Source organism: Natrix helvetica, assembly GCF_964273705.1.
Source record: "Natrix helvetica genome assembly, chromosome: 5".
NCBI classification, from domain to species: Eukaryota; Metazoa; Chordata; class Lepidosauria; order Squamata; family Natricidae; genus Natrix; species Natrix helvetica.
In genome coordinates this window covers 141,867,431-141,876,797 of record NC_138551.1, presented here as the reverse complement: position 1 = coordinate 141,876,797, position 9,367 = coordinate 141,867,431, and the positions used below count along the sequence as shown (strand labels likewise).

The 9,367-nt window shown below is 45.7% G+C and overlaps 1 protein-coding gene across 1 annotated transcript in view; it reads left to right on the top strand.

Moving 5' to 3' along the window:
- The window catches only part of MAD2L2 (mitotic arrest deficient 2 like 2), a 17,330-nt gene extending 8,150 nt beyond the window's left edge, over nucleotides 1–9,180 (top strand). Inside the window, exons 4-9 of the mRNA XM_081954699.1 lie at nucleotides 2,057–2,128; nucleotides 3,330–3,430; nucleotides 5,002–5,096; nucleotides 6,574–6,647; nucleotides 7,255–7,347; nucleotides 8,777–9,180. Coding sequence (XP_081810825.1) covers nucleotides 2,057–2,128; nucleotides 3,330–3,430; nucleotides 5,002–5,096; nucleotides 6,574–6,647; nucleotides 7,255–7,347; nucleotides 8,777–8,818 — 477 coding nt within the window. The 3' untranslated portion in view covers nucleotides 8,819–9,180. The remainder of the gene's footprint in view (nucleotides 1–2,056; nucleotides 2,129–3,329; nucleotides 3,431–5,001; nucleotides 5,097–6,573; nucleotides 6,648–7,254; nucleotides 7,348–8,776) is intronic.
- The last annotated feature ends 187 nt before the right edge of the window (nucleotides 9,181–9,367 follow it).

Below are 9,367 nucleotides of genomic sequence, written 5' to 3'. Positions count from 1 at the left end.
TGACCTACTTGTGAGTTTCGACGTCATATCCCTCTTCACCCAAGTGCCCATAAAAGAAGCCTTGACAGCCATCCAGAAAAAACACAACCCCCCTAAACACATCCTAGACCTGACCAACCACTGCCTAACCAACATATACTTCATCCATAATGGACAAAGATACAAACAGACAGAAGGAGCACCCATGGGATCACCCCTCTCACCTGTCATTGCAAACTTATACATGGAACATTTTGAAACCAACGCCTTAGACAAATCTGAACACAAACCCAAACTCTGGCTTAGATATGTTGATGACACTTTCGTGATTTGGCCACATGGAAAAGAAAAACTGGACAACTTCCTCACACATCTCAACAACCTACACCCCAAAATACAATTCACCATGGAAATAGAAGCAAACAACCAACTTCCCTTTCTGGATGTCCTAATCTACAAAAAAACCCAATGGCTCCCTAGGACACACCATCTACCAGAAAAAAAACACACACCAACCGCTACTTAAATGCACAATCCCATCACCACCCTGCACAGATCAACTCTGTAGCCAAGACCCTCATCTCCAGAACCAAACACCTAGCCGACAAAGACCACCTGAAAACTGAATTACACAAACTCACAAATGTATTAATCTCCAATGGATTCCAAAGAAAAACAATCACCAACCTAATCCAAAAGGAGATTCCCCCAAAAAACCAAGATACAGAACAGGACAATGGCATCGCCCTCCTCCCTTACATCAAAGGCACCACAGATAAAATCAGCAAAATTCTCCACAAGCACAATATCAGGACAGCCTTCACCACTGACCAAAAAATAGCCAACATCTTAAGAAACCCCAAAGACAAAATCCAGCTAGAAAACCAAGGAGTCTACGAAATACCATGCAAAATCTGCCCAGCAATATACATAGGACAAACAAACAGGAGAATAAATGCACGCATCACAGAACACAAAAACGCAGTAAGAAAAAAAGAAAAAACTTATTCCCTTTTCCAGCACCTTAAAGCTACTGGACATGAAATCAACTTTGAAGGAGCCAGGCTAATCTCCAAAACAGAACACCTCCACAAGAGAATAATCATGGAAGCCATCGAAATAGAGAAACACCCCCACAGCATGAACAAACGTGATGATACCTCCCGCCTACCAAACATCTGGAAACCAGCCCTAGCCAACAAACGAACACCACCCACCACCCAAGCCGTTACAATACAAAACAACAATGCACACACAGCCTGCACCAATCAGCACCAATCTACCAATCATGATACAACCACACAACCAATCATTCCACTTACTGAAACAAAGCCAGCACCCCATCCCCTCCCACCAAGACTTACAGAAAGACGGCAGCTCCGATCACATTTTAAGCCCACAGCTTGAAGATGGCAGGTGAGATCCTGCCGAAACGTTGCAAAGACAATCTCAACCTTACACGGGAAAAGACCCGAATACAACAAAACCAGCATACCTACAGCCGTGAAAATCTACGAAAACATATATATATATATATATATATATGTATGTATGTATGTATGTATGTATGTATGTATGTATGTATGTATATATATATATATATATATATATATATATATATATATATATATATATGTATATATATATATATACACACACACACACACACACACCAATGTGTGTGTTTGTGTGTGTGTGATAGATAGAGATATCCAAAGCATGTGTGTGCACGCACGCACACACACACACACAACTTAGCAGAGACTTTTATGTTGGATTGAAGCTCACTGTTGAGTGTTGAAATATGCAACAAGTTGAGGGTGTTACTATTTAGAACTGAGGTTTAGTAGAAGTGCAAAATAATTGATCTCAAAATGAAAATGCATAGCTTAGCTTTCCAGTGTGAACCTTTTAAAGCATTTTGAAGTGTCAGCTTGGGCTGAAATCAAGATAAATTATGGAGGGAGCATTCCCCCAATTAACTAAAACCAGAATTGTTTTAAAGAGACAAACACAGTGGGTTAATAACTCAAATGGATTTCTAGCGACACCTGAGCCTAATGTCTTGCCCCCACAGATGTCTTGCCACCCCGAACTCAATCAATATATTCAGGACACCCTCCACTGCATCAAACCTCTGCTACAGAAGGTGAGTCTTAAAACTTTAGGGCTGCATTAGGGAACCAGAGAACTGGGCATGGCTAGTCTAGAGAAGAGAAGGACCAGGGGAGACAGGAGAGCAGTCTTCCAATATTTGAGGGGCTGCCACAGAGAGGAGGGGGGTCAAGCTATTTTCCAAGGCATCCGAAGGCCAGACAAGGAATAATGGACGGAAACTGAACAAGGAGAGATTCAACCTGGAAATAAGGAGAATTTTTTCTGACAGTGAGAACAATCAACCGATGGAACAGAAGTTGCCTTTGGAAGTTGGGGGAGCTTCATCCCTGGAGGCTTTCAAGAAGAGACTGGGCTGCCATCTGTCAGAAATAGTGTCCTGCTTGGGTGGGTGGGTGGAGGTTGGACTAGATGACCTCCAAGGTCCCCTTCCAACTCTGTTAACCTGTTAGATCTGTTACATTTCCTGGTGCAGAAGAATCCAATCTGCAACCAGAGGCTTAGTCTTCTGAGCTTTCGGACTGGAGCCCGTCCTCAGGGAATTTCTCTGTGTCCTTTGGGCTGTTCTGTGTGTGGTGCTTGTTGTGTGCGGCTTTTTAGATGTTGATTGGAGTGTTGATTGGCTGGCAATTAAATTGTGGGTTGTTATTTCCTTGTGCTGCCCAGCCCTCGCCTCCTCTAAGTACTTGATAAGCCGGTGGTAAATCAGCACTCCCGTTGACTGATCAATCACTTCTCTGGCTGTTTTTGTGCCTGCTCGTCCAACAATCTTAGTAGCTGCGAAATTCAATGTATGTCCTTGTTTATTGCAGCGTGAGGCTACCAATCAGTTTGAGTCTCCACATTTGACCGCTCACTGGTGTCCTTGCAATCTGGTGGTTAGCTTCCTCCCCGTCCTACCTACGTAGACACAGGGGATCCAGTAGATTACATTGGAAGCATTTCCCATCTCCAGGCAATCTTTACAATGCATAATTTGTCCTCGTACGGTAGACTGGGCGGTGTGCGATGCCCACTCGCAGATCTCGGAAGCTACGTTCTACTGCTTCCGAATTTTTTTTGGATGTACCAGTTTCCTCGTATTTCACAGCAATCCGACTTGTGTGAAAACTCGAGCCAAGGGAACCTGCTCAGTACGGCCTACCTGCGTGCAGACCTCTGGAATTCACAGAGTTCTTCTTCAGAGAGAGAGAATATTTATATCCCCCCCTGCTTGTTTTCGCAACCTTTTTCAGAACGACGTGGAAAAAGTGGTGGTGGTCATCCTTGATAAGGAGCACCATTCGGTAGAAAGATTCGTCTTTGAGATCATGCAGCCCCCGTTGCTGGCTATCAGGTGAGGGTCCTTGTTTCTAAACCCCAAATGCTGGTTTGCTGGGTCGCATGTCACACCCCCAAAATCCTGGAAGGCAGGAGAGTTTGATCCATCAGTACTTTCCTTAGCAAAAACTCAGCCGCCATCTCTGGTTTATTCTGCAGAATGGAAGGGAAGCAGATATTCAAAACTGCTGAATATTAAGAACAAAAGAAAAGCATTGATTTGCAAATAAAATGAATTAAACACATGGGGGGGAAAAATCATCCTCTTAAGACAGGGGTGTCCAAACTTGAGAACTTTAAGACTCGTGGACTTCAACTCCCAGAATTCCCCAGCCAGCTGGCTGGGGAATTCTGGGAGTTGAAGTCCACAAGTCTTAAAGTTCCCAAGTTTGGACACCCCTGTCTTAAGAGACAGATTAGGGGCAGATTTGGGACCCGATCGAACAGACTGATTCTGCATCAGTCTAGCTCAGAGTTTCTCAATTTGGCAGCTTGAAGATGTATGGACTTCAACTCCCAGAATTCCCCAGCTGGGACTCCCAGAATTCCTCAGCTGGCTGGGGAATTCTGGGAGTTGAAGTCCACATATCTTCAAGGTTGAGAAACATTGGTTTAATCACTCCACGGCCCACGGTTATTACTATTAGTTGTATTAAAACTTAGAAATATGGAGCGTCATAAAGGGGAGAATATAATGGTAAAACAATATTTAACCCAAGTTAGGACTAGCCCTCAGGAAGGCTAGTGGATTTCCATCTCAAGTGGATTTCCAAAGTCAGTTTGCGGCCTAGTCTTAAATCTTGAAAGGAAATCCTTACAGACCAATGATGACTCTGTATATATATATATTGCAATAAATAAATATAAACGTTATGTTTATATTATAGTATATATATGTATTTATGTTATAAATATTTATTTATTGCATTATTTTATTTTATATTAATATATTTTATCTTATATTAATATATTTATCTTATATTAATATCAGTATTAATATAATTATATAAATACACTATATTAATATTTATTATGTTTATTTTATAAGTATAAATATGGCTATAAATTCAGTGTGAGGTTAAATGTATGTGTATATATATGTATATAAAAGGAACACAGTGGCTCAGTGGCTAAGACACTGAGCTTGTCGATCAGAAAGTTCGGCAGTTCGGCAGTTCGAATCCCTAGCGTCGCGTAGCGGAGTGAGCTCCCGTGACTTGTCCCAGCTTCTGCCAACCTAGCAGTTCGAAAGCACGTAAAAAGGCAAGTAGAAAAATAGGGACCACCTTTGGTGGGAAGGTCACAGCGTTCCGTGTGCCTTCGGCGTTTAGTCATGCCGGCCCCATGACCACGGAGACGTCTTCGGACAGCGCTGGCTCTTTGGCTATGGAACGGAGATGAGCACCGTCCCCTAGAGTCAAGAACGACTAGCACATATGTGCGAGGGGAAACTTTACCTTTTTATATGTATGTGTATATATGTATCCCACATATTTATATTTTAAAAGTAAACATAATATTAATATAATATATATGTATTATATATATATATATATATTAAATTTCAACTACTTTTTCCTTCTCTAGCTCCGATTCCCTCCTCACCCATGTGGAGCAGCTTCTGCGGGCTTTTATCTTGAAGATCAGCGTCTGCGATGCTGTTTTGGGTAACAATCCTCCAGGTAGGACAATCAGCAGAGACGGTAATTTACTAGCGGCAGCAGGCCGTGGGGTGTATGTGGGTTTTAGGCTGATGTTAGGACTTCATTTTAGCCTCACCATCAGCTGAAGAAAATACCCAATCTTGAATGAGGGACTTTGGTTTGTTTCAAATAGTTGTCTTCCAGATGAATTTTTCTTCTTCTAAGCCAGTGATGGCGAACCTATGGAGCCATTTGTCAAGGCACGCGGGGCGCTGGCCAGTTGAGTTCACCCTTTTTTAAAGCCATTTTTCGCCCTCCCCAGGCTCCAGAGGCTTTATAGGAGCCTGGGGAAGGCGAAAAGACCCTCCCCCATTCCCCCGGAGGCCCTCCGGGGGCTTCATGAGCTTCCCTGAAGCCTCCAGAGTGCAAAAAAAGGGCCCTACGGGCAAACCGGAAGTTCGGGAACGGACTTCCTGTTTGCTCGGAGGGTCATTTTGACTGCTCCGGAGGCTTCAGGGAAGCCTCTTGAGGTCCAGGAAGCCTTCGGAGCACTTAAAACGACCCTCCAAGCAAACCGGAAGTGACTTCCGGTTTGCTCGGAGGGTCGTTTTGACTGCTTCGGAGGCTTCAGGGAAGCCTCCTGAAGGTCCCTGAAGCCTTCGGAGGGCTTCCGGGGAGAGGAGTGGGGCAAACTGTTTCTGCCCTCCCCAGGCTCCTATAAAGCCTCTGGAGCCTGGGGAGGGCGAAAAAAGCATGCAAAAATGGGGGGGGGGGTTGTGGGTGTTTCGCGCCTGTAGTGCGCACTTGCGCACTGGGAGGGGGTCGCGCATTGCATCATGGGTGCGGCACGCCTGCAAACGACCCCCCCTGCGCTCCCCCGACTTATGGCGCGCGAGCCAAAAAAGGTTCGCCATCGCTGTTCTAAGCAATTCTGGGGCAAATGGAAAAAAGAGTTTTTTGTTTTTTTTAGGAATATTTATAACCACAGTGGTAAAATAGTGTGGGAATTCTCTTTGTGCACCTCTCCACTTCGCAGGGATCAAAATATGCAGGTGGTCCTCGGCTGAATGATCACAGATTTCAGTCGTTATGTGAGACAGTTGTTAAGCGAGTTTCGCCCCATTTTACCACCGTTCATGCCACAGCTGCTAAGTGAATCTCTGCAGTTGATAAGTTAGTAACTTATCTGGCTTCCCCATTGACTTGGTCATTTCGTCAATGTTGATCCCATGACCCCAGAACACTGCAACTGTCATAAACACGAGTCCGTTGCCAAACCTGTGAATTTTGATCACGTGACCCATGCCGGGGGGGGGGGAGGGAGATGCATCCAAGGTGGTAACTTTGAAAACCGGTCGTAAGTCTCATGCTTCAGTGCTGCTGCAACTTCGAACCGTCACTAAACGATTTGTTGTAAGTTGAGGACTATTGTATTTAATCACAGGTTGTAACTCTGAATCGGGCCTCTTTTATTTAAAACCTGGATCGCTCTCTTTCTCTACCTCGTTTGTTGCAGGCTGTACTTTCACCATTCTGGTGCACACCCGCGAAGCTGCCACGCGCAACATGGAGAAAATTCAAGTGATCAAGGTAAGGAATCCCCCTGTTCTGACCGAGGCTTCCCCAGCAGCACGAAGCCGAGTCCTTGTCCCGATAAACCCCTTTTATTTAATTGACGGTGAATTCCTCTCCAGCAAAGTCTTTCCTCTCCCACAGTCTTTCGAGATAGTTCACAATTACCAATCTTTATCAGGCTTGGAGAGTGGCCAGGCCGATATCTTTCAGACGCGGCAAGAATGCAGGAATGAACTAATTGCCTCCTGCAAAGCTCTTCCGTCCCAAGGACCGGCCCATAGATTTCCACTGCTCTCCTCTCCTTTGCCTTCTGTGCATCTGCACGTCAGGCACCGGACCGAACTGTTCTTACTCTTCCTCATCAGCCAAATCGGGGTGGGGGGCTGTTGACTCTCCATCCTAGGGCTGACGGACGGCCCAGGCTCCGCCTCTCTGTCTTTCTCTGCCAGCTCCATTCCCTCTTCCCTCTCAGAGCTCTTAGTTTGCCTTGACGCTGACCCTGACTGTTACGCCTCCTCCTCTGATTTGGCTGCTGGAGGGGCCAGCGGCCGAAAGCCCACAACATTACGGGCACCTGGCCAATAGCTTGCATGAAGACGCTGTTATGCTTCCCATCCTGTAGGACTTCCCCTGGATTCTGGCTGACGAGCAGGACGTCCACATGCACGACCCCCGGCTGATCCCCCTGAAGACTATGACCTCGGACCTCTTGAAGGTGAGCAGATCCACCTTCTGCAGCCAGCCAGTTTGGAAGAGGACAAGCTGACCATTGGATTCAACTACGAAAAATCTATTGGAATTTCCTCCTTTCCTCCTAATTGGCTCTCTGAAGTCATGTGACCCTGCTCCCTGGGAGAGCCCAGACCTGCAGAGCTGCAGTTGACCACTAGAGGGCGCATTGATATTTTTTTAAAACCGCATTTCTTTATTTAATTTATATTCTGCCCATCTTGGAAGTTATGGGCCCTCATCTCGGTTGCTGTTTGAAAGATGGTGTGTGTGTGTGTGTGGATTTGACAGTGTGCCCCCACCTTTTCTTGCAAAACTGACCTCCCCTCCCCGCCTCCCCCTCCCCTCCCCCCCAGCTATTCCTTTGTTGCACAACAGAGCGGTGTTTAATAACTCTGTTTGCTGACTCCTCCCGAATGGTTTGGATTCACGCAGCTCATCCGATCCCAAACCCCAAACCAGGATGTGACAGCTCCTTTGTGCACTGAACCCTTCTGTCCCGCTCAGCGGCTGGTGTGTTTTGCGCGGCTGCAAAGAAAGAGTGCCACTCGGTGTCTCCTCGGTGTAGAGAAAACGAAAGTTTTACACTTAGGCAAGAAAAAGCGAAAAATACGCATACAGACTGGGTGAAACCAGGCTTAATAGCAGTAACTGTGAGAGGGATCCCGGAGTCTTAGTGGACAACCAATTAAATAGGAGTCATGTGGGCGCAGCGGCAGCCAAAAAAAGCCAATGCAATCCTCAGTTGCATTAACAGAGGGATACAATTAAGATCAAGTGAGGTACTAATACCATTCTAAAAAGCCATAGTAAGACTACACCTAGAATACGGCATAAGAGTTTTGTTCACCGCACTATAAAAAAGATGTTGAGACTCTAGAAAGAGTGCAGAGAGGAGCAACCAGGATGATTATGAGACTGGAGGCTGAAACATATGAAGAACGGTTGCAGGAACTGGGCACGGCTAGTCTAGTGAAGAGAAGGACCAGGGGAGACAGGATAGCAGTCTTCCAATATCTCAGGGGCTGCCCCAAAGAAGAGGGAGTCAAACTATTCCCCAAAACACCTAAAAGCCAGACAATAATGGATGGAAACTCATCAAGGAGAGATTCAACCTTGAAACAAGGAGAAATTTTCTGGCAGGGAGAACAATCAACCCATGGAACAGAGGTTACCTTCAGAGGTTGTGGGAGCTTCATCCCTGGAGGCTTTCAAGAAGAGACTGGACTGCCATCTGTCAGAAATGGTATAGGGTCTCCTGTTTGGGTGGGTGGGGGTTGGACTAGAGGACCTCCAAGGTCCCTTCCCACTCTGTTAATCTGTTATCTGGCTCAAATCCTGCCTCTCTGCAAAAGCCTCCGGTCTTGGAACGCCTGATAAATGCAAAATTCCTGATTTGAACCCTTTCCTTTTAGATGCAGCTGTACGTCGAGGAGCGGGCGCAGAAAGGCACTTGAACCCGGACCTTCCCAACCATTTTGGAAGCTGCGATCCAGGTGTTTACTAAGCTCCTTCGACCACATCAGTGCTCGGACGGTTGACGTGCGTGTCCTGAGTCCCTTCCTGGCTACCGGGTGATTGTGTTTTTAAAAGTGCTCTTAAACCCCGCCAGGTTATTCTCACTTTCTTCCGCCGAATCAGAGAGTCAGGTACTTTTGAAGTGGCTAGACCCGAGGGAGGACGGGGATATTGCAGAACTGTGCCTAGAAAGTGGTAATGTCTTGTTCGCTGTGAAAATACTCGTCCGTCTTGTTTTAAAGTCAATGTTTCTCGCTGTGTTTCAAGGTGCTAATGTAGAATAAATATGACGACAAATTCACTGTAAATAAACTTGGAACGTTGAGTCTTTGAGCAGCTTCGGCCGCTAAACCGAGAGGAGGGATTCAGAGCCACACAGATTTCATTTAAAACATTTTAAAGTACTCCTCAACATCTTCATCAATGATTTGGATGAGGGAATAAATGGGGAACTCATCAAATTTACAGGTGACACCAAGCTGGCAGGA